At 38.1% G+C, this 25,252-nt stretch overlaps 1 protein-coding gene across 1 annotated transcript; it reads left to right on the top strand.

Moving 5' to 3' along the window:
• Window positions 1–670: 670 nt before the first annotated feature.
• On the top strand, window positions 671–24,874 carry chd1 (chromodomain helicase DNA binding protein 1). The gene is made up of 36 exons (XM_085464451.1): window positions 671–1,090; window positions 2,488–2,605; window positions 4,775–4,982; window positions 6,652–6,771; window positions 6,949–7,139; window positions 7,312–7,586; window positions 7,810–8,035; window positions 8,541–8,641; window positions 8,738–8,916; window positions 9,023–9,147; window positions 9,285–9,501; window positions 9,610–9,699; window positions 9,842–10,032; window positions 10,407–10,595; window positions 10,732–10,894; window positions 11,578–11,730; window positions 13,200–13,271; window positions 13,343–13,492; window positions 13,966–14,114; window positions 14,360–14,456; window positions 15,462–15,557; window positions 15,663–15,839; window positions 16,069–16,229; window positions 16,358–16,399; window positions 16,470–16,603; window positions 17,980–18,118; window positions 20,189–20,339; window positions 20,661–20,783; window positions 21,074–21,217; window positions 21,326–21,613; window positions 21,702–21,833; window positions 21,974–22,152; window positions 22,467–22,566; window positions 22,653–22,704; window positions 22,795–23,041; window positions 23,340–24,874. The coding sequence occupies exons 2-36, from the start codon at window positions 2,553–2,555 to the stop codon at window positions 23,599–23,601; spliced, it is 5,376 nt and encodes a 1,791-aa protein (XP_085320577.1). The 5' UTR covers window positions 671–1,090; window positions 2,488–2,552; the 3' UTR covers window positions 23,602–24,874.
• Window positions 24,875–25,252: the final 378 nt, after the last annotated feature.

The following is a 25,252-nucleotide window of genomic DNA, read 5'->3' as shown; positions in this document are numbered from 1 at the left end:
CCACAAACACATGCAGTGATTCTGCCGACCTAATGCCCCCTTATTCCCTGAAGCAGATCATCTTGTTGTCAGAGTTAACAGGCATATCTGTCATATTTCTATCAGTGTATGCACTATCGACCAATTCATATCTGTTTAATGTCAAATTTGTTACAGAAGTAAAATGAGGTCCATTCAGCATGCAGTAGACAATGTCGCCAGCAGGTGGTGATGTTGCTACATAAGGGTTTAATTTTCTGCTGCTTGCGGATAGTTTTTCAGATAGCGCGCGTGCGGCTGTCACTGCCTCTAAAACAGGCATGCTTATTTAAAATAATCTCTATTCTAAATAGCTATTTTGTTTCTGAAAGCCCAGGTGACTGTACGTGTGAGTTTGTATTGGATTCACGTACTTGTTTTTCAAAATGCATTTTTTTATATATAAGGAACACTCGCCAAGAGCAGAGAAAGCACGTTAAGTGGATCAAACACACACACGGTCTGGAGAAGGGTTGTACGTTTCAAACTACAAAAACTATGGTTGACGGCTATCGTAATTCCTTAAACAAGACGGACTTTTATGTACGACCTTGTATATGTATAACCTTGTTGTTGTGATGACCTAAATTATCAGACTAGCTTTATTTCCATTTGTTCCAATAAAGATAAAGACGACTTATGAGAAACCGACGTTTCCTGCTGCTACAGTGGAGGAGTAAGGAGCAGAGTCGTTACGTCACTGTCCGGGGTTTCCTGGAGAAGTGAACCCTACGGCGTCATGGCGGAGGCCGGTTGTGGAAAGACACTGGATTGAAATGCTAGCTTTCTACAGTCGCTGCTTATCAACGGGCACTGTATTTTGTAACTTCTAAAACGGCAAACGGGACTTTGGTTAAGAAGAGGAAAACCAACATTCTACCAGTTCTATCGACCGGAGTCTTTCGGGCTGCGCTCCCTAACCGGGAGATAGCTAGCAAGTTTACGGTAGCATTAGCTACCAGCAGCTGCTAGCTCGCCAGTTAAATAAAAGAAGAAAGGACCCCTGGACTGGAAAGGCTGGTTTAGACAAATATTTTATCGGAGTTTCACGAGTAACCTAAACTAAAGACAGGTAACACACATCATTTAGTTACTTAGTCCTTACGCTAGCGAAAAGTAAGCTAACGTTGCATGTTGATGTTGTAAAAGCCGCGAGAAGTGAACAGCGAATGAAAACAAGATGGGAGAGGGTGAAGTTGGTTAGCTAATTTGGTTTTGTGGGTTTAATGATGAATACTAAATTTGTTTAACTGTTCATCCCAATCCACTGATTGCGCATATATTTACATAGTTAAATATTATTGATGATTAACTTTGAGTATCATCTGTAACTCTAAAGTTATCATTCTATTGGTTTCCTATTAGAGCAAAGTTTTCTCATTTTGTTAGCTTCTGTGCTAGCCTCGTGCTTCATAGCGTTAGCTAATGCTGTTTGCCTTGACAGCCCTTGTGATGGCCTGTGAGCCAGTTCTCCTCATGTTTATTTCACCCACATTGACACAAAATGAAACAAAGTACCAAAGGTACGTACAGTTTGAGCTACTTGGTTGCGGTGCATACCGTAAAGGTATAAAGTTCACAGTTGTCACGTGTAGGATTTTAAATCCAGAAAACAATAGCACAGCATAAAGCGGCTAGCAAACTGTAGCTAGATAAACATAGCAAAGTGGTTACAGGTAATCAGGTGGTTGCAGGTTTTGTGCTGAATCTTATTTTGTATATTTGTTCTTTATAGCTGGCTATGTCTGCATACGCTACTACTACCCGCCAATCGCTAATACTGCCATCGTTAGCCGGTAATAGCTAGTTAGCTTGAGCTACTTGCTAAACTGTAACCATAGTGATAGTGTACCCAAGTGATGACTTGAGGGTGTCCTGAAACTATTTATTCTGATTTTATTTTTATTTTTTTATTTAGTTTTTCATCTTCTTCGGGTACACACGGAGCTTCATGTGTACATGAAAACACGCTGGTATAGTGCAGGCCTGATAGGCCTCTGCGGTGTGGGATAAATGACGTTCAGCTAAGTAGCATGTAGTGACAGCCATCCACACAGATCACACTTTTCTAGTTTTAACTTGAAATAGTCATATCTCAACACGTTTATCTGTGTTTCAGACGCGGTTCACTTCTCTCAGGATGAAACCACAGACCTGATAGATGTCTTGAAATGGTTTCAATTGAAACTAATTTAGCGAAAGTATATTTGCGTCCCTGCTTGCATGGTTCACAGGACAAGCTTTGATGCATTGGTTGTAGTCAGTCACGGGTGGTACACTAAGCTTGTACTTTGCCATATGGATCTGAGTTTTATCAAGCTCCACCTAATCAGATATTTTAATGCATGTTGTTGTGAAATTCTATTCCTGATATTATTCTTGTTTCAACGAGTAATAATATAACCCCAAGTATTTGTAGCATTTGTAGCATACAGTTCTTTTTAAACTTGTGTGTATTTTTGCTCACAGGTTAAACACGTGGACCGTACTACTACAGGTTGCCAGGTTGAAGTCTATATATTTTTGACTTCAGCATGGCTGGACGCAGTGAGGATGAAAGTGTAAGCAACAGCAGTGGAGAATCCAGGTATTGATTATTTATTTTTTTATCACAAATAGAAATAACAGTTTGTTGTTTACTTATTTAGAACATCATCTCATACCTTACATACTAGATTGTCACCATACACCTGACCGATAGTAACAACCGTCAAAAGGTGTCTGTGATGGAGAGATCTAATTTTGGTTGTTCCCTTGTGACAAGGGGTTGCCACAGAAGGTGGCAGCACATGCTTGATTTGGCACAGTTTTTTCTGGATGCAACCCCAATCAAATCAAAAGCAATTTTTTGCTTGCCAGGCAAATGTGTCAAATGTTACACCATCGGAGGCCCTTTGTCAGTAGCCAATACAAATGTTTATGTCATTTGTTATGCATTTTATATTTTTTACTTAACTGAAAAATATGTACACAATTACACATTTATTATAATTCAGTTTTATAAAATCCTGTATATGTGAGTGTAGAAAGTAGTAGAGAAATGAATACCTGAAACCTAGCTAGCTTTAGCTGCAGTGAAGCACTTAAAGCTACATAGAGACAGTATAGCATTTCCCTAATACTAATCTATAACTGTTGGTTATAAATTGTTGTTAAAGGTACCACACGTTATAGTCATCCCTCAGCATCCAAATTCAGAAACCTTGGTGTTATTTTTATTTTTTTTATTTAGCCATGTCTTTGGAGAGCCATTCTCGTGGATCAATTTGAAACTGTTTTGTTTTTTCAAATGAGAAATATTTCTAAGCTTTGAATTCTTCTGTCAAAAGCTGAATTAAGGATGATTACCCATGCCTTTATTTCAGCTCGTCTTGGTTAGTGTGACAGTCTGTTTACGTGTTTACGTGACCGTCCCCAGTCGGTACAGAATGCTGCTGCTAGGCTTTAAACCAACACATGAAAGAGACTGCACATTACTCTAGTTTTAATCTCTTTACATTGGCTACTGGTTCGTTTTAGAATTAATTTAAACATTTTAGTCCTTACTCTTCTTGCAGTCTGAGATCTTCCAGTCAAAGATTGTTAATGAGCCCACAAACTCACTTTAAGAACAGAGGGGATAAATCCTCTAGAGCTGTGGCCCCTGGATTGTGGAATGCCTTACCTCTGTGTTTGCACTGTTTTGTTGATTCTTTTAAGAAGCAGCTGAAGACTGATTTAATTAGACTGGCTTTTAACTAGTTTCAGGTTGTATACTGTTTTATGTTTTAATCTTCTGTGTTTTTGTTCATGCCTGTTTTTATTGTAAAGCATTTTGTGGTTTTTCACCTGTGAAAGGTGCTGTATAAAAAAGGTTTTCTTACTTGCATTGGGACTAATAAAGGTATATCAAATCAAATTACAAATTCCCCACAGCTCTCGTCTATGGGTATAGGATTGACTGAGTTCCAGTTCCTAACGGTAAAAAAAAACAAAAACAACTTGTGTCAATTTATATTGTTTATTCTGAACAAAAAAAAAAGTTTTTGTCTAAGTCTGTTGGTTTTGACAAGTCCATGAGAATCCATCAGGGCTGTCTCATAGCAGTTCATTTTTGTGTTCTTGGTCATTGTCCTGTCCCCATTCACATCATTACATTCAGTGTCCATGTTAGCAGCATGCTATGATACTTTTGCCCTGGAAATGGAATCGTGTGCTTTCCTGGGTATTGGTATCAAACTTTAAATTCTAATAATGTGACAACCCTGATAAATAGAATTGATAATGATAAAATCCCGATGCCCATCCCTGTCACAGGCAGGATTTCTTGTACTGCTCCACTATTGTCACTAATGGCTCTCTAAAGCTGGAGATATGAGTGATGCAGGTGGTTTCATATTGTGACATGATATATTTACTGGAGAAACAGTTGATTATTGCTGTTTATGACAAAATAGTCTTATTTATATTTGCATAGAAAATCATTCATGGTATAGCAAGAATTTTTAAATATAGAATTCTTTGGAAGGCATTGCTGCACCTCTTTTTGATTCCATACACCTATGTGTCATGTGTCAATCTCCACCTTCAGGCTGAACAGGAGAGGGGTTGGAGAGTGAGCAGTTGAGACTCCAAGGGGTTAAATGATTTCTGTTTCTGATATGGGAAACCCAACTTTTGTTATGTTATTTCTGCTCAAGTATGTAAAACCTGTTGTAATGTTTTGCTTTGAGAACTTGATTCATCTAGTAATTACTAATGTCTTTATATGTAACAGTAATTCTGATGATGAATCCGGTTCTGGATCGGGTTCAGCTTCAGGATCCGGCTCAGGCTCGAGTTCCAGCTCTTCCAGCAGCAGCAGCCAATCAGGGAGCAGTGACTCAGGAAGTGGCTCAGACTCTGGCAGCCAATCCGATTCTGACATAGAAAAGTCAAAGGAGAAGATCGAACCACCAAATAAGTCAAACATTGATGGAGCTGAGGTAAAAATAAAGTTTTAAATTCCCAAAAGGTGGGCTGCTATTTTCTATTGCATATGTACAAACATGATATTATTTAGAAAAGCACTTGTAAAAATGTTGCCTAAGCTTTTTGGTTCCCACTGTCAAGTTTACTTAAAAGTGAAGTTGATCGCTATTTATTGAGTTTTAAGAATTATCAGTTTAATAGATGGTTGCAATTAAAGCATTGATTGAAAAGACAAATCATCCAGCTGTCTTTGTTAATTAAAAATCATTTTAATAGCACATAAACAGTACTAGTGAAGGTCTTACTGCCATACTATCATACAGTGCTAGTATGATCTTTTTATGACCGTTGACAGTGGACTTGTCTCTGTGCTTGTCCTACTAGAGGTTAGTACAGCATTGGGCTAGGCGATAAAATGATAAAGATAATTATCACTAAATAACTTTTCCTTCATATAAATCTGAGACATGATCAATATAATCTGGACAGAACTCAATCTATTCATGTTTTGACAGACGACATGACAGGCCAATAAAATAGTGATGAAAATAGTGCTGCAGGCACTTGATGACATGTAATTTTCTACTTTTAAAATTTGAAAAAAAACTGAGGTTGTTATATTTGGCCCTAGCATTACCTTGGCCTGTACTACTACAGGGAGGAACCTTGAAGTCATTTTTGGCTAAGATATCTCCTTTAACCCGCACATAAAACAGACTAGCACTGTCTTCTTATTGTTAAAAGCATCCGGTCTCAAAACTATTTAAAAATGGTGTGTTAATAACAAAGTTACTAACACACTGTTCTAAAAACTCCCTGAAAAGCATTCAGTGGGTTTAAAAGGCCTGTGCTAGGGTGCTATCAGTTTTTTTCCATATTCTTTTCATTTTCTCCATGTTAAACCCAAAATCAATATCACAAACAAAGTCTTGTTAATAAGGTTTTATCATATCTTAAGGATCTCATACAACTTGCCTTGTTGATGTGGTTTATAGATGTACTCTTTTCCATTACCGTAGTACCTATTCGGCTCGACTCCATTAGGTGATGGTATCTGGTACCAGTTTTGTCGTCTTTTTTTGTTTGTTTGTTTTTTGTTTTGTTTTGTTTGTTTGCTTGTTTGTTTGTTTTTAAACACCTACCCGGTCGGGGTTCTGAAGAGTCTGAGGAAATCTGAAAATTTGACATCAACAGACACTTTGCTATAGATTGGCCAGTCAATGGCGTAACTTGATGCGTCATTAAAGTGACTCCTTCACTAAAATTAAACCTGCAATTCTTAAAACCCAACAATGAGGACAAAACACACCCCTGTGGTCCTTGGGTCTGACAATAAGCCGTACGCCAAGTAGTGTATACTATTGCTTTGACATGCATGTGTTTGTGTACCGTATAAATGATACCCTGAGACTTTTGGCCACATTGCTATATTGACCGTGCTCACATTAGCTGATAATGAAAAACGAGTCGCGTTGAGTCAATCCGAGTAGGTACTCATGGAAAAGGGCTATGGCTGTATATCACCACACTCTGACCCTTGCATTACACATTAGCTTAGAACAGCAGGGTTGGGCAAAACCCTGGACCATTCAATAAAACGTAGATTTTATTTAACCGGTCTGGCACATTTGCAGTGTACTGTTCCTGTTTTTGCTAATCTTTGAGTGCATTCATTGGTTGCAGTTCTGGAAGTCGAACCCAAGTATCCTAGCAGTGCAAAGATCTGCTATGCTCAGGAGACAGCAGCTTCAGCAGCAGCAGCAACAACAGAGACAAAGCTCATCAAATAGTGGATCGGATGAGGTTTGTTTTATACTCTTATAGACCCTAACCCTTCCCCAAAAACATTTTTCTTGCTATTTGAATGGAAGCTAGTCAACAATTAGATATTGCATAAGTGTACCTAAGTCAAATGATTATAATCTGACTTTTCATGCATTTTGTTTTGTTTTTTTAATATTTTGTGGTATGTTTTTCCAGGACTCTTCAAGTAGTGATGAATCGGACTCCTCCAGTGGATCCAAAATGAGAAGAAAATCTGGTTCTTCTGACTCTGGATCAGGTTCAGAATCTGGTAGTGGTTCTGGGTCAGACTCATCAGCAGAAGAGTCTGAAACAGCATCAGACTATGAGCCAAGTCACAAAATCAAAAGCAGGAAGCCTCCAACCAAGTGAGTTGATAGATGGTCTTTAATTATTGCTTAGATACGCTATTTTATACTATTCTTTTAACTATTTCGTCACAGTAACTCACTTCAGCTGTTTAGCTCTGGATCTGATGTTTTGTGAAGGAATGTAAAGAGTTAAACTTCACTGCCTCTTTATCTATTATTCATGTCTCAGGATGAACTTTCGAAATGGAAAAAAAAGCAACACCCAGAGAAAAAAAGCCCAGAAAAGTTCATCATCTGACGATGAGGATGATAACTTTAAGAAAATTACATCTGGAGGGCCACGGCGGCAAGCCACGGTCAACATTAGCTATAAGGAGGACGAGGAGCTGAAGACTGACTCAGATGATCTGGTTGAAGTTATGGGTGAAGATGTTCCACAGCCTGAAGAAGATGAGTTTGAAACACTGGAAAGAGTAATGGACAGCAGGATAGGGAGGAAAAAAGGTAAGAAACACAGTCAAGATCAAATATGTCATACATTCTGGTTAAATTGACGCTGAAATAGGAATCGCCCAGAATTATCACAGTGGTTTTAGGTGCAAAGTCAATGAGGTAAATTTTATTATTTTGATCTTTGTGTGACACAAACAGCTCAACATTCCTTATGGTCTATTCAAGTCTTTAAGTAAATACATTTTAAGCACTGTTTCTTTATTTTTCCTAACAGCAACGGGCAGTTCAACAACTGTATACGCTATCGAGGCAGATGGAGATCCAAATGCAAATTTTGATCCCAACAAAGAAGCTGGTGATATCCAGTATTTGATAAAGTGGAAGAACTGGGCCCATATCCATAACACCTGGGAGACTGAGGAGACACTCAAGTTACAGAATGTCAAGGGCATGAAGAAATTGGACAATTTTAAGAAGAAGGACCAGGAGAAGAAAAAATGGTAAGCGTTTTAACTTGGCACTGCTGATTTAAGAAAGCTTTTAAAGAGCTCTTTGCATGCTAAAGTGTTTTAAACATTGAGCAGCAGGAAATGTCATAATCATATTATTGAATAAAAGACAATAATGTAAGTGAAAGAAACTGTTATTGGACTGAAAATTCAAAATAAACCTGTCAGAAAGATGGCAAAAACCCCCAAAAGAAAGGAATACAAACACTTTAGCACTAACTAGGATGAGAAGAAAAAGAAAATTAGTTGCTGTCTTGTTCTGGAAACTATTAGAAATAACAGTAATCCACCAGCTCTGCAGATTGTGGGGGTTGCCACAGCACTATATCAACTTTCTAAAGTTTCTTATTTTTTCTATGGGGATTAACACTGCTCGCAGAAATTTGCGGTCTTTTATTTTGCTTTATGCTTTATATTGTAAGGTAGACCCTACAATAATACATAAAACAATACATACATTGTTAAATTTCAATTTTATTTTTTTCCATGTCACCAGGTTGAAGGCAGCATCTCCAGAGGATATTGAATATTTCAATTGTCAGGAAGAATTAATGGATGACCTGCGTTCTCAGTACCAGCTTGTAGAGCGAATAATAGGTATTTTTGCATATATAAAGCACTCTGCTCTCAATATAATCTGCAACACTGGATGTGTATAGCTTAATAAGTCTGATTTTTTTTTTTTTTGACCAGGACATTCAAACCAGAAGTCAGCAGCTGGTTATCCAGACTACCTGTGCAAATGGCAGGGCTTACCATACTCTGAGTGTAGTTGGGAAGATGGTTGTCTGATTGCTAAAAAATTCCAGAAATGCATCGATGATTACATGAGCAGAAACCAATCTAAGACCATTCCATTCAGAGACTGCAAGGTAACTTACTCCAAACTTTATTCTCTTACATTTTCTGATTTGAAATATACTGAGCTTTGAGTTTTGGTTCAGAAAGGAATTCTCCAACTTCTGTTCTGTCACTTAGGTGCTGAAACAGAGACCTAGATTTGTGCCCATGAAGAAGCAACCAGCTTACATAGGAGGTGATGGTTTGGAGCTCAGAGACTACCAGTTAGACAGCTTGAACTGGATGGCCCACTCCTGGTGCAAGTAGGACAAATATCCAAGAAAACATTGTCATTATTTGGATTTTGGGGTTTCTCCTAGATCCCCACCAAATTTTATTGGGTTATGTTCTGTTCTTACATGCTGAATGTTCTATTGGTCTGCTCTGTCTTAATTCATAGAAGCAACAGTTGCATCCTTGCTGATGAGATGGGGTTAGGGAAGACGATCCAGACCATCTGCTTCCTGAACTACCAGTTTAATGAGCACCAACTGTATGGGCCCTTCCTGCTGGTTGTGCCTCTTTCAACACTAACATCTTGGCAGAGAGAAATCCAGCTGTGGGCCCCTCAAATGAATGTTGTGGTCTACCTGGGAGACATCAGCAGCAGGAATATGGTATTGTGGTTTTAAACACCTGTTAAACGGGGCTTATCAGAGAAAAGCAATTGTTTGTTTGTCTTAATTCTACAATTTAATGTTGTCTTCCTTTTCTTTTGTGAATAGATCAGAACACATGAGTGGATGCATTCTCACAGCAAGAGACTGAAATTTAACATCCTCCTTACAACATATGAGATTCTCCTCAAAGACAAGGTCAGCTGGCTTACTTCATTATAGATCCTAGGTTGTGTATTTTGCCCATTTTTATAGTTATAACACATGAAATGATAGAGCTCGACTCAGAAGATGTTAAAATTACTTACTTTTTTTTTTTTTAAACAACTTTTGTCTCCAGTCATTTTTGGGCAGTGTTAATTGGGCCTTCATTGGTGTGGATGAGGCGCACAGACTGAAAAATGATGACTCCCTCCTCTACAAGACAATGATCGACTTCAAGTCCAATCACAGGCTTCTGATAACGGGAACACCACTGCAAAATTCCCTGAAAGAGCTCTGGTCCCTGCTGCACTTCATTATGCCTGAAAAGTAGGCCATGGCTAATGTTACTTTCAAGCAATAACTCTTAGTATGTTAAGTATGAATTTGAATTGAATTAGTATGTCAGTACCAGTAAATTTGTTCATTTACATTAACTGCATAGGCAAAGGTGTGAGTTATATGTGCAGATAATGTTTATGCACTTTTTTCTTTGTTTACATTAAAGCAAAATAGTGGATAATGGTGACAGACAGGGCAAAATAGTTTTGACAGTGGTATAATAATATAACAAAAACACAATAGATAAAAATTTAAAGGCATTTAGAAATGAAGAATAATCACACCTAACCAGTTTGTTCCTGTTTTTCTTTTCTATATCACTATAAGTCAGTTGATTTGTGTAAAATTTGTCATTTCAAAAGGTTTCATTCGTGGGAGCTGTTTGAGGATGAACATGGCAAAGGTAGAGACTCTGGCTACACCAGTCTTCACAAAGAGCTGGAACCTTTTCTACTGCGCCGTGTCAAGAAGGATGTGGAGAAATCTCTTCCAGCTAAAGTGGAGCAGATTCTCAGAGTGGAAATGAGTGCCATTCAGAAACAGTATTACAAGTAAGAGCTGGATGGTGCCTGCATTTCAAGAAACATGGGCAGGGATGTGTAGCTTGGGCTCAAAGTTTAAGCATCACTAAAAATATTATAGCATTAGTAATATATGCATGTGTCCTGTTTGCCTGTTTGTGTTCAGGTGGATCCTAACAAGGAACTACAAGGCTCTGAGTAAAGGTACCAAAGGCAGCACGTCAGGTTTCCTCAACATCATGATGGAGTTGAAGAAGTGCTGTAATCACTGTTACCTTATTAAACCTCCAGAGGACAATGAGTTCCTTAACAGAGCTGAAGCTTTACAGGTATGTTTTATGTAGTAACAATATTAATATTGATGCTGAGGTTTTACTCATTTAAAATAAATACATTTACAATATTTAAATGTATTTAATTTTCCTAAATGTGTTACCACATTTAATCATTCAATTCTTGGTTTTTGAAACCCAAATAAGAATCATGCTTACTGCAATAAATGTTAGCTGTCCATTTCATATGATAAATTCTATTCAAAACCAGATTTAGATTGTGTGTCTAAATGTCTGCAAAAGTGAAGAAGAAATGGACACGCTGCTCTAATTTAACACTATATGCTTTGTCAGCGGTGCAAAAAACCATTTTTGCCATTTGAGGGTTGACTGGTTCTCTCTATAAACAAATTCTCTAACATTTATATTATATGTTAGATATATAAATTATATCTAATTATATTTGCATGTGAATAATTGGAAAATATCATGCTACACATTTTCTTTTGCTTTCTTAAAAACTGAGGTCAAAATTCTGCAACTTAACATACGTAATACCTTTTTTTTAAGTTATTATTGTATGGAACAGGATGCATTTTAAATTATTTTTAAGGTGATCATGTTAGAATAAAAATAACAACTATTTTGTGTTGTGTGCTCCAGAAGTGTATCAGGTAAACCATTACCTACTATATATTCAGTTTATGTCATGACTGTTGAGCGCTGTTGTCCTCCTACAGCATCTGATCCGCAGCAGTGGAAAGCTGGTTCTCTTGGACAAACTGTTGGTGCGTTTGAAAGAACGGGGACACAGAGTTCTCATCTTCTCCCAGATGGTACGAATGCTTGATATCCTGGCTGAATATCTGAGGAGCAGACAGTTCCTGTTTCAGGTAAATCTATGCTGTTTTTCCAATACCATAATACATATTGTAGATACAGTTGTGGTCAGAACTTTACATCAGTGACATATCATGTCATTAATCGTGCCATGGTAATTTGGTAATTTGCTTTTAATGCTTTATTTAAACAGTTCTCTTTCCAAGATGAAATGATTGCACAGCATGCATCTTTAAAGACTTTTTTTTTTTTTTTTTTAAAACATGATTTACGTGGACAAGTTTCAATATTTTTGGCTTTTCTCTAACCCACACAAAGTCAAAAGTATGCATGCATGCTCAAATATATACATACATTCACTTAAATCTTTCAATAAGTGGTGCTGAATGTTCCACAGTGTCATTTTTTTTCCTTCTCGACAGAGCTATGGTGGGTTAACGTAATTAGTAATCATGATTGACTGCAACTGGTAGTCTCTTTGCCAGCATAAGCATGATTTTATTAAAAGCACTCAATTGATTGACCAGCAGTCAGAATAATGGGAAAGATCAAGGAGAACTGTAGATTCACACAAGTTTGGAAGGTCTTTTGGTGCCATTTCCAAACAACTGCAGATTCCAAGATCATCAGCTCATACAGTTGTAGCAAAGCCTAAAAATTTTCCAGACTTTGCCATGGTCTGGAAAAAGACCTAAACTGTCAACCTCAGATGAGAGGACGGTTCATGGTCAGATAAGACTTAGACTAGTGGAGTAAAGGTGAGGCTTTTAAACCTAAGAAGTAAGAACACTGTACTGTCAAACACGGTAGCAATATCCTGCTTTGAGGATGTTTTGCTGCCGCTGGTTCTAGTACATTGCACAAAGATACTGAATGATGGAGCACTATGCCAAAATTCTTCAACATCACTTCAAATCAACATCTAGATTTTTAAAACATAAACACAGCTTGGTGTTCAGCAGGACAAGGACCCCAAGCACATATCAAAACTGGTTTTGCAATGGCTTAAACATACCAGTATTATGCTTCTGGAATGCCTAAAGCCCTGAGCTTAACTGTGAACTCGGCACCACTGCTGCCAAGAAGACTGATCAAATATTCAGTCATAATTATGCCAGAATATTGTTGAAGACTACCAAAAGTGTCTGGTCAAGGTGCAATATGTAACCAGTAGTAATAGAGGTATATATTTGAACCTGCATGTATACTTTTTACCCTGTGTGGATTAGAAATGAGTTTATTTTATGTGTAAATTCATTTTTGAATTATGCACCCATGTATATTGTGCAAAAATTAGTCTACGGTCGAATTCGGTTCAACTTCAATTCAATTTTTTTTATATGGCACCAGGTCACAACAACAGTTGCCTTAAGGCAATTGAGGCCATGGCTTGACCTCCATTCCCATGATTAATGTATAGAAACTTCTGACCACAACACTACATACACATAAAAATTGTGAATAAAATTTGTATATCCATTCTAAATATATTAATAATTTTGAATGTTGTAAATTTGTCTAGCGATTAGATGGCTCCATCAAAGGGGAGATGAGGAAGCAAGCATTGGACCACTTTAATGCAGAGGGTTCAGAGGTACAGTAACTCTTAATTATTTTAGATGCTGTTTAGGAAGGCCTGTACCTAATATCAGTTTCTATGCACAGGATTTCTGCTTCTTGTTATCTACACGTGCTGGAGGTCTGGGCATCAATCTGGCTTCAGCTGACACAGTGGTCATCTTTGACTCAGACTGGAACCCCCAAAATGACCTGCAGGCGCAAGCCAGAGCCCACAGGATTGGACAGAAAAGACAGGTAAGAAGAAACTTAAATCATTCAAATTCATTATATTTTTTAAACTGTATTTGCATTTGTAGAGTTTCGTACACTCTCACTAGTATTAATCAGTATTAATAGACCTAAGTCTACACCAAGCTGCAACTGCTGAAAATTTACCAGTGAATTAAAAACAGTGTTCATTGATTCGTGCAGTATATGAATCAGTGAACTCGGGAGGTACAGTAGGTCATCTGCTAATCAGAAGGTTGTTGGTTTGATGTCTAGCTGCTCCAGTCCGTTTGCCAAATACCCTTTGGCAAGATTGTGACCCCAAGTTACTCTCTGTGTCCAGAATGTGAATGTGTGTGAATGTTTGATGGCTACTTAAGCATAGGAAAAAAGTGTTTGTGGGGCATGTTATATAGAGCGTAAGGGAGCACAATACAAAACCAGTCCAATTATTCTTTATCATTATCTTGCCTATCTTACCAATTGTTATGGACCGGCAGGTGAATATCTACCGACTGGTAACAAAGGGTTCAGTGGAGGAGGACATCATTGAGAGGGCAAAGAAGAAAATGGTACTAGACCATCTTGTTATTCAGAGGATGGATACGACTGGGAAAACTGTACTCCACACAGGATCTGCTCCGTCCAGGTAAGTAACTTTATGTGCTTGTTCCCATATTGTTTCTGGCAGCGCTGCCAAGTCCATTTCACCCCAAAATTTGAGTGACTTAATCTCGTGTGTGTGTGTGTGCGTGTGTGTGTGCATGTGTGTGTGTGTGTGCGTGTGTGTGTGTGTGTGTGTGCGTGTGTGTGTGTGTGTGTGTGCGTGTGTGCGTGTCTGTGTGTGCGTGTGTGTGTGCGCGTGTGTGTGCGTGTGTGCATTACTGCATACAGTTCAGCACCATTCAACAAGGAGGAGCTCTCTGCAATCCTGAAGTTTGGGGCTGAGGAGCTTTTCAAAGAACAAGAGGGGGAGGAGCAAGAGCCTCAGGTTTGTACCACAGTGCAAATGTCTAAATGTATTTAAAAAGCATTGCATGAAACAAACGTTTCATCAAAAAGAGAAAAAATATTTCAAAAGTATGTTAACACTCTTTGCCTTTAAAATAACATTTAATTAAATAAAACAAATTTCCCATCTGTGGGACTAATAAAGGTTATTTATCTTATCTTTATTGCCCCAGTACACTTGTACATTGACCTACTCCAACTATCAACTGGCCAGAGACCAGAATTAGTCGATTAGTTTGTTTTTTTTACGATTTACATTAATTTACGATTCCAAACTGGTCCATTATACACATGCACAGCACTTTATGATCCATTCTTGATCATGCTGCAGCAAGAGTACCTGACATGGACTAGAAAGAGAGAGCATATTTCTCCTATATTGGCTTCCCTTCATTGGCTCCCTGTTAAATCCAGAATTGAATTCAAAATCCTGCTCCTCACATACAAGGTCTTAAATAATCAGGCCCCATCTTATCTTAATGACCCTATAGTACCATATCACCACATTAGAGCACTTCGGTCTTGCACTACAGGCTTACTTGTTGTTCCTGGAGTATTTAAAAGTAGAATGGGAGGGAGAGCCTTCAGTTTCCAGGCCCCTCTTCTGTGGAACCAGCTTCCAGTTTGGATTCAGGAGACAGACGCTATCTCTACTTTTAAGATTAGGCTTAAAACTTTCCTTTTTGCTAAAGCATATAGTTGGGGTTGGATCAGGTCACCCTGAATCCTCTCTTAGTTATGCTGCAATAGGTGTCGGCTGCTGGGGGATTCCCATGATGCATTGAGTATTTCTTCTTCAGTCACCTTTCTCACTCACTGTGGTTTTATATATCACTCTGCATTCAGACAGTGTATTATTAATATCTGTCTCCCTTCCAAAATGTGTCATTACCTTACAATATAATGCACCTTGAGGCAACTGTTGTTGTGATTTGGTACTATATAAATTCATTTGAATTGAAGTCTCTTGTAATCAACTCTCTAGGAAATGGACATTGATGAGATCCTCAAAAGAGCTGAGACCAGGGAAAATGACCCCGGACCTTCAACAGTTGGAGAAGAACTGTTGTCTCAGTTTAAGGTTGGGGGGAGGTTGTCTTTCTCCTTTCAGAAACTTGATAACCAGTGTTCAATATGTTACATTATTAAAGTGGTCCGTGTATTTAGTTTGTGCAAATCTGTGCAGGTGGCCAACTTCTCCATGATGGAGGATGAGGAAATAGACATCGACTCTGAGCGAAGTCAGCGGAGTTGGGATGATATCATTCCAGAGGAGCAAAGGAGGAGAATGGAAGAGGAGGAAAGACAGAAAGAGCTGGAAGAAATCTATATGCTACCACGCATGAGGAATTGTGCCAAACAGGTACCCAAGGAGTCACAACAAATACACTATATACTGCTGGAGAGAGAAAAAATGAAGGGATCACATAAGATACTCAATGTTTTATCTTGATCAGAAGTTAGAATGCGTTTACGCTGAAATCTTTCAGACATGCTCGTATCGAATCTGATCAAACTGTTAAGAACTGTTATGCTTGCAATATGAGACTGTAAATTAAATTCAGGTGATTTTTAATGGTTTGTTTGAACAGATTTATCAGAATGCAAATGAGGGCCGGCAAAGTAGAAACAGGAGATACTCTGGTTCCGACAGTGACTCCACATCTGATCGAAAGAGGCCAAAGAAACGAGGGCGGCCCAGAACCATTCCAAGGGAAAATATCAAAGGTTTTAGTGATGCTGAGATCCGGAGGTAACTATGTTAACTATGTTTTGTGTGTGTGTGTGTGTGTGTGTGTGTGTGTGTGTGTGTGTGTGTGTGTGTACATCTAATCAGCCTGACACATTCCTTTTTTTAACATATCTGTACACTATTGACAGGTTTGTCAAGAGTTACAAAAAATTTGGAGGACCACTGGAAAGGTAGAGTGCGCTACACTTTCATCTTGTTGTTTACATAAATGGCAGTCTGCTCAACATGTGCTGTCTTTAGGTTGGACGCGATTGCTCGTGATGCTGAACTCGTGGATAAGTCTGAGCATGACCTAAAACGCTTGGCAGAGACTGTTCACAATGGATGTTTGAGAACACTACGAGAAAACCCCTCTGGGCCAGAGAAAAATTCAGGTAACTAAAAAAAAAACTTTTCGTCCTTCTTATCATAATGTCTATTCCTCTGGTGGACATGTGGCATCTGTATTCTTTTAAAACAAGACCTTTATATGAAAAAGGTATATTAGAATACAAATTAAAATACTTACATTCACCAAAAAAAGGAGTAATTTCAAAGACTAAACAAATCAGTATTGTGTGGTTTACAAACAAGACAATTATTCCAAATAATTTCAAGTTCTAAAACAGTTTACTTCTCTCTACAGGAAGATTTAAATCTGAAAACTAACATTTGTTGTGTGTGTTTTCCTAGATACGAACTAAATAAGTAGCTTTGGTTTGAGTGAATTTCATTTAAAATATCTGTGCTGGGGATGTTACTGCCAACAAATTTCTTGTTTAACTAATTGGGGTTGAAAAATGAGACTGACTAGTCTAAAAATAACACTCAAGTTGCATTTGGGGCCCCTTTAATGGACAATCTCCAAAGCTGCATGAACAACAGCATGATGTGGTCATTTTGAGCCCTGGAATCGTGTATTCAGGCTCAATATATATATTTCTGCCTTGAGCAAAACTGAAATATCTTCTGCATTGCTGTCATGAGCTGTTTGTTTTTTTTTTGTTTGTTGTTGTTGTTTGTTTGTTTGTTCTAAACTGAGCGGGATCATAGCACCTTTGGGTAAATGATGTCATACTGGTTTTCTGAGGTGGCTAACATTAGCATCAGAAGTCTTCTTTCCATGCAAATTAACATCCACATGTCTGTTGAGTGGTTATATGCCAGTTTATTCTGCTGTTTCCTGGACTGCCACTCCATCTAGTAGTAGATGGCTGCATGACATTTAGAACGCAATACTTCACTCTCAACAACTACATTCATTGACTAGTGCGGGTTGTGCCAACTAGCAACATCAGCATCATTTAGTTGATTAATCGCGCACATCCCTAATCTGTGCATTTAATGCATATATGTGTGGTATATTTTTATTGTAATGATAACATGGCCGCGTTTCTATTAATTTCCAGTCATTTGTTGAAATTTCAGTTTGTTCCAAGCAATAAGGTTATAATTTGAAGTTTGTGTCAAGTGTCAGTACTAATCTTGGGAGTTGTGTTGTGGTTTTAAATTACAGATGTGCTCTAATAATTTAAGAAAATATTTGCATTCAGATTAAATTTGCACAATATTCGTTGCTGGGCTATGCGGGATCTTTCAGATATTTTTGTATTTGACAAGTTATTTTGAAATTGCTATGCTAGGATTTCAGTACAAGTTATTATTTTGTTTAGCCACAGTTTAACTTCTTGTCATTGAAATTACATGGCATCACACAGGATTAGATGAAGAAATCATGAAATAGTTTCTGTTCCACTTCTTTGATTATCAGGGGGCAGAAGAGGGAAGGTGAAAGGCCCTACGTTCAGGATCTCTGGAGTCCAGGTGAATGCAAAGCTTGTGATCTCGCATGAGGAAGAGCTGGCTCCACTGCACAAGGCTATTCCTGCTGACCCAGAGGAGAGAAAGAAGTAAGACTGATTATTTATTTAATTTTATTTAGTAATTTTTTGCTCACTGTATCTTTTAACCATTTTCTGTCACGCTCACTCCTGATCCAAACATCAGGGTTCAGAACCTTGGGGCTCAGTATCTTTCCCAAAAACATTTCATATATGGACTGGAGGACCAGGGCTTCAGTCATTACCCGTCCAATTAGCTGATCAAGTCTGCAAGGCTTCGTCCACTAGAAAAGTCATAATCAAGATGACTGGAGGAGCAGGCAACTAAGCTTAGAAAAAATCATTTGCTGCAAAGTGTGTACGTATGTGTCACATATCAGTATGTATTATTGTCCAGTGTGGAGTCAGTGCAGTATGCAGTCAGTCTTCAACTGAAAATGTTAAAGGTATTAACCTCCAGAGCATCAGCATTAAGATGTGATTAATACATAATTGAAATCAACTATGATCAGCAGGATTGATCATAACTGATTTTAGTTTTCAGAGCATTCTTCTCTCCATCACCTTGATAATTCTGCCTTCTTCATAAGTTCGTCCACGCTGTTCTTGTCTTTTGTGTAGACACCTTCTCCTCAACAGGCCACAGCAAAAAACAGAGCCCTAGCCACTAGAGGTGGGAATCACCATACATCCCACGATACGATATTATCACAATACTTAACGCACAATACGATATTATTGCAATTTTTTAAAATATTTTGCGATATTCAGATTCTGTACATAAAGGTAAACTTTATCAATATTCATTTTATCTAATATCAAAGTCTGCACTGAATCTTTCTCTCATTTCAGTCAGTTTTACTGTTGACAAACTGAACGGTTTGTATTACAGTCTAGTCCAACTTAATTGAATGCAACCATCTGGTACAATTATAGCTATTTATGAAAACTATGCAGCCCCTTCAGCAACTGAAGAATTTGAAAGTAAATTAAAACAAAATATAATTTTACATTAAATAAAAAAAGTTTTAAACTTAATTAAAATAAAACATGTCTTAAATTAAAATAAGTAAACTGTCATGTTTATTGCTGCCAAAAAACAGTTAAACACATTTGGACAGTGAAGGAATGTCAGGATTCTTGCTCAGAAAAAGGATCAACATGCTCTGAAGTCAGAGCACAAAAACCTTTTTTTGTAACAAAATATCGATTTCTGCTGTCCCTGTATCGACACATTATTAGCAAGCAAAATATCACGATACTACACAGTATCGATTTTTTTCCCCCACCCCTACTAGCCACCACTCTATGGGTGAATGACCCATAAAGAAATGGATTTATTACAACAATAGTGCTGCCAAAATCACGTTGTTTTTCTAAAAATAAAAACAGGTTTAAATCTTTCAGATCTCTAATGTCACATTACAGTTCACTTAACCAATCCAACTAGATACAAACTGGCTGTATCTTTCTTTTTATAAAAGGTTCCATTTAAAAGATCTACATACTTATGGATTTCAAAAAATAAGTTAAATATTTCTATTTTCTTTATTTAATAACTGTATTAATAGTAATAACTGTATGTTTGCATACGTAAAGCACTTTATAAAAGAGAACAATGACCAACGAGTCTTACACTCCGGATTTTCCTCATCTGGCTGATTGTACCGAGCCACGCAATCAGCTGGCAGAGCCGATGCTTGCAAAATGCAATCAGTGCCATTTCAATAAAACAGTCTCTTGTTTCCTAAGCACAACCAAACAGTTTACAACATCACAGTACTACATGCACATCACACCACAAACATAACTGTTTCTTACTGAAACAGTTAAGTTTCTGTTTCTTACTGAAACATTTAAATGCGAAAATTCTGACATCCATCTGCATGTCCACAGGGGGGGAAAAATCTCCACGTTGCACATTTAGGCAGTTTTACTGTCAAACCAGAAGTATGACTCAGTCTGATTTGCTGTCTAAGCTGTTGGTCTTTTAAACATCAAAAATAAATCAGTAACACACAAATTCTCTAACAGGTTTTTCTGCATACACCAACCGTGCCCCTAGAGGTGACTAACTGTATATTTGTATGAATTTGTATATTTCTGTTTCTGTGATATTAATTTTATATTTTTGAATAGGTATGTCATTCCATGTCACTCAAAGGCAGCACATTTTGACATTGAGTGGGGGAAGGAAGACGACTCCAGCCTCCTCATAGGAATCTACGAGTATGGTTATGGCAGCTGGGAGATGATTAAGATGGACCCAGACCTTAATCTCACACACAAGGTCAGTCCATGCACAATAAATGTCTAATCTCATGTATATAATTATTTATGAATACATAGATGCTCAGGAATACGTGTATTTGGGTATTAAGACCGCAATGATTCAAGTAATTAAAATTATTCAATTATAAAAAAAAAAATTTGCTTCGATGCTTCATTTAATACACAGCTTTGCAATGTGCAAAGTGTTTCACCCACATTTGCTTCTAAAAACAGACCTGCAATACAAACATATTTAGAAGGAGCATGTGTTTAAAAAGTGACAACATGAACAGTGTGCAGTTTTCACTGGGGATATTTCACTGTGTCCATTGTTGAACAGCTCCTTCCAGATGACCCTGACAAGAAACCACAAGCCAAACAGTTACAGACCAGAGCAGACTACCTCATCAAGTTACTGAGCAAGGACTTGGCCAAAAAAGAAGCACAGAAACAAGCAGGAAATGTAAGTCTTCATATAACTTTACATGTCATCTGTGTATCTTGATATTTATTTATTTTTTTGTAATTGTTTTATAGATTAATTATATCTATCTCTAAGTAGTCTGACTTTCTCACACAGTCCAAAGACATGTTAACTTGGATCAGGGCAGTTGGTGATTCTAAATTAGTGCACCTGTCCAGAGTGTACCTTGCCCTATGGCAGCTGGGATGGGCTCAAGGCCCCCCAACCCCTCAGGATGGATGGAAGGACAATTAAGTTTTCCAGAATCTATAATGCTTCTTTGTATTTAGGCCAGCTCACGAAAGAGGAAACCCAGAAGTAAAAAGAGCAAAACTCAAAAGTCAACAAAGACAGATGAGATGGTTAAGAGCCCATCCTCAGATCTCCCATCAGACAAGAGGTCAGATGATGAGGATGAAATGGAGACAGACAAGGTACATTTATTAATTTATCTATTTTGCTTTTTTTTGTGCGCTGTGCCTAAGATGAATATATTGAATTTTCAGTTTGAAAGTAAGTTGCTAACATGCTCTAATGATCAGGATCTGGCACCTATGAAGCTACCAAACCGACGAAGCCGAGCAGACAGGTTGGTGGTTAAAGAGGAGGATGACGAGGAAGACGACGAGGAAGAGAACTATGATGAGGAATGCGAGCAGGAAGCTTCCTCATCAGGGGAGCAGGAAGTCAAAGAGAGAGAGATAAAAAAAGAAATCAAAAAGGAGAAGAAGGAGGAAAGCTTTGAGATTAAGGACACAAAGGAGCTAAAAGAGAAAAAAGAAACAAAACCTCTTGAGGTTGTACATAAACAAGAGGAAAGCAAAGAAAAGGTGATTTATATTTTATTGATTGATAATTATACTAAGAATAGAATTGTAATTTAGTCAAGAATTAACTCTCAGAACCTTTTTACATCAGAATGAAGCCAAAAATGAGGTACGAGAACGGACAAAGAAAACTTATGACACGCCGGTCCACATAACGGCTAGTGGAGAGAATGTGCAAGCAGCTGAAGATTCTGAGGAACTGGATCAGAGGACCTTTAGTGTGGTATGTTGGGCTAATAATCAAATCTCTAAATAGAAAATAGTTTCATGATTAATGTCATGGATTAACAGATGAGCATAATTCAATTCCAGCAACAACATGGATTTCACTTCCTGAGGTGCATATTTGCTTTTGTGTTGCAGTGTAAAGAGAGGATGCGCCCAGTAAAAGCAGCTCTGAAGCAGCTGGACAGACCGGAGAAAGGGCTGTCGGAGCGCGAGCAGCTCGAACACACACGGCAGTGCCTCATAAAGATAGGAGACCACATAACCGAGTGTTTGAAGGAGTATTCAAATCCGGACCTGATCAAACAGTGGAGAAAGTTAGTTTACGTGGCCTCTTCTAGTTAAAGTCTTGATTAACATGTCAAGTTAAGCAGCTGACTAATGCCATTTGAACCTTGGACACTTTGTCATGAATGTACCATGTGGGTCTGTTCACTAAGTAACATGCCCGCATGGTAGATTTGTAGCTTTGAATAGATGTGGACGTGTTTCTTCTTTTTTAAATAAATGAGGCATCTTTGTACATTTTAAGACTGTCATAAACACTGTTACACTCAATGTCTCACACAAGTGTTATTTGAGTAATTTATATTTGCTAAGCAGATGGAAATGTTTTTTGTTTTTATTCCAGAAACTTGTGGATATTTGTTTCCAAATTCACTGAGTTTGATGCAAGAAAACTACACAAACTTTATAAGCATGCAGTAAAGAAAAGGCAAGAGAATGCCCAGGTATGTAAAAGCACTGTCATTTCTTATAATTATAATCTCTACTGACGTTAGAGATCCACAGTGATGATGGTGATGATTTTTCTTAGGCATTGGAGCAGAACACTAGAAGTATAAACACCCATGGCTACAGACATGCAGGTATAGTCTATTGTCTCACACACACACACACACACAGAATAGGATGAAAAGGTTGACACTGCTGTCACTTTTTCCCTTCTTTGTCTTCAGATATTGAAAGGCTGAAGGACAGCTCTCACCAGGACGAGAGCAGCAGGGACAGCTACAGCTCTGACAGGCATCAGCCTTCAGGAAGACACTTTGAGAGCAGCACCAGTAAGGAGAGACACAGCTCTGACTCCCACAGGAAATCCACAGCTGGAGAGTCCCGAAAAAGACCGTATTCCTCTTTCAGCAATGGAAAAGACCACAGAGACCACTACAGACCAGACAGCAGGGATAGAGACAAACAGGACAGGTGAGGGATGAGAACTGCTCAAAGTTCTTCTTCCAGAGATAGAAATGTCCTCAGTTGATTTTTACAGGCTACACAAGTTCTTTAAGGCCCAAACATGAAATGCTCCACAAGTAGGTTTTAAAGAATTCAGAATTGCTTTTGCAAGACCTTCATATTCAGGGAGGAAGAGAGCCAGGTGGAAAACACCACTAAAATGCTTTGATTTGTATTGGAATTAGACTGAAGTTAAGGTCATAGTGAAAGAAGTGGCCGTTTGTGTTGTTTAGCCATACTGACACTAATGTGTATGTATGCGCAGATACTATGACGACAGCAAGCACAGGAAGTTAGAGGAATTCCGCAGTAGCCGAGACCACCGGCTGGACATGAAGGATCATCACTCAGACCACCGCTCTTCCTACCGCTACCACTCAGAATGGCAGACAGAGCAGCGAGGCTCAGCCAGTGGGCAGCGCTCACCCTACGACTCCCGGTCACCACTGGGGCACCGCTCACCTTTTGACTACTCATCAGACCACAAGAGCACACCAGAGCAGATTTGGAGCAGCCGCAAAACATAACAGGAGTTGCCCAGGTCTGCAAGTAGCAGCCATAAACTCGGAAACACAGCAAATGCCTTACACAGACTGTGGACTCCAACCTGAAGCTGTTTGAAGCACTGCGTATCAGTCAGTTCAGCATGACTGTCATCTCCTCGCTTCAGCAGCAGCTCATCTCGGGAACCCGGCAGGGAGCGGCTCAAAGCAGGCAACAGATTAGAAAAATAAATAAATCAAAGCTTATTTTTGTATTTAAGAGTTTAAAGCTGTAGTGTCGTGTATGCTCAACAGCATGCGCCACAATTTTTGTTATTTTTATAAAACGTTTTTTTACACAAATGGACACAATTGACCCTGAGTGCTGCCTCATATGTCACCAACCTATGACACTGGATCCTGTATTTGACTGTTAGTTGTCTCTGTGTCTCAATCATTCTTAATGTGATTATCTACCTTATTTAAGTGTTAACTGAACAAGAAGTTGGTTGTCACATGAATAATGTTATAAGGTGATTTTTAAGGTGTCTGGACTCAGGCTCACCACCTGAAGTACCTCATTTACAGCATTTGTCATTTCCTCAGCAGTTTTCTTTTTGTGTGTGTGTTTTTGTAATTCCCCCACATAAGGCATGCATTATTTAATAACACATCTTAGCTGTAAAAAAACAAACAAACAAAAAACACATGGATGCTTTTTTCCCCTTTTTTTTTTTTTAGCTATCATGTTTGTTTTCCTTAAATACTACTATTGTAAATTTTTTGTAAAATAGTAAATCGATGGTCTTTTTCCTCAGGCTCTTTGAATTTATTATGACTTGGCTTACCCCATCAACTCAGGCTTTTTGTCATTCTATAAATAAGTTTCTGTATATTTCTTTAAGAATGTAACTTTTGGTAAAGGGAAAGGTCTTTTAAGCATACCCAGTGTTCATTCACTAGTGCTTAGTTCTTTGATCTCTGTCGTGAAATGAGTGAGTTGGCAGGAACTGACTTGTCACAGTCTGGAAAATAGAAGCATCTGTTAGATGTTAAATAAAATATGCTTTTTACATGACTTTTTTTTTTCTTTACCTTTAATAGTTTATTTGTAGGCAATAATAATCTTTCTATGCAGCCAAGTATATTTGTGGTGAACCACCCAACTGAATGAAGTCACTGTTACAGTTCGCTCTGTTGTAGATAAATTTTCTCTATATTTCCAAAAGAATTTACACTGAAAATGCATGAATTTTTATGGACTGTTTTATATAGTTGTTTATGAAGCCATTAAAATCAATCACTGTACTCCCTCCTACCACCTCAACAGTGTGTTACATTTTTGGTTTTGCCACAAGTTAACCTTTTTTGGAACACACTATTACAAGACGTTGCTCAAAAAAATAAATGAACACTTTGAAAATATCAAATCTCAATAGGGGGGAAAATTGCTTAATATCTATGTTGCTATGGACTGAATACTGCTTTAGGAATGGATGCCTGTCATGGTGACTGATGGAAATTTAAATTACCAAACTACACATAGCTGAATTTAAATACAACCTGAAACCCAAAGAATGAAAAAAATTATGCGGCAGACTAGTCCATTTTGCTGGAATTTCGTTGTATAAACTTAAACTGGTACTCAGTATGGACCCCATATACTTTTATGTAAGCCTAACAACACTGGAGCACG

This window comes from Copadichromis virginalis, linkage group LG7 (assembly GCF_057382275.1).
Source record: "Copadichromis virginalis isolate Kocher_CV1m ecotype Utaka linkage group LG7, C_Virginalis_male_GT1.1, whole genome shotgun sequence".
Classification (NCBI taxonomy): Eukaryota; Metazoa; Chordata; class Actinopteri; order Cichliformes; family Cichlidae; genus Copadichromis; species Copadichromis virginalis.
The sequence above is the reverse complement of the archived record's forward strand: the minus strand, read 5'-3'. Positions and strand labels throughout refer to the sequence as shown.

What these genes read in the sequence shown, in the direction of transcription:
- chd1 (XM_085464451.1), top strand. Translation starts at nt 2,553, where the DNA reads ATGGCTGGACGCAGTGAGGATGAAAGTGTAAGCAACAGCAGTGGAGAA. An exon ending in CACTTCATTATGCCTGAAAA is followed by an intron (nt 10,033 to 10,406) that starts GTAGGCCATGGC and finishes TCATTTCAAAAG; the next exon opens with GTTTCATTCGTGGGAGCTGT. An exon ending in AGTGATGCTGAGATCCGGAG is followed by an intron (nt 16,230 to 16,357) that starts GTAACTATGTTA and finishes CACTATTGACAG; the next exon opens with GTTTGTCAAGAGTTACAAAA.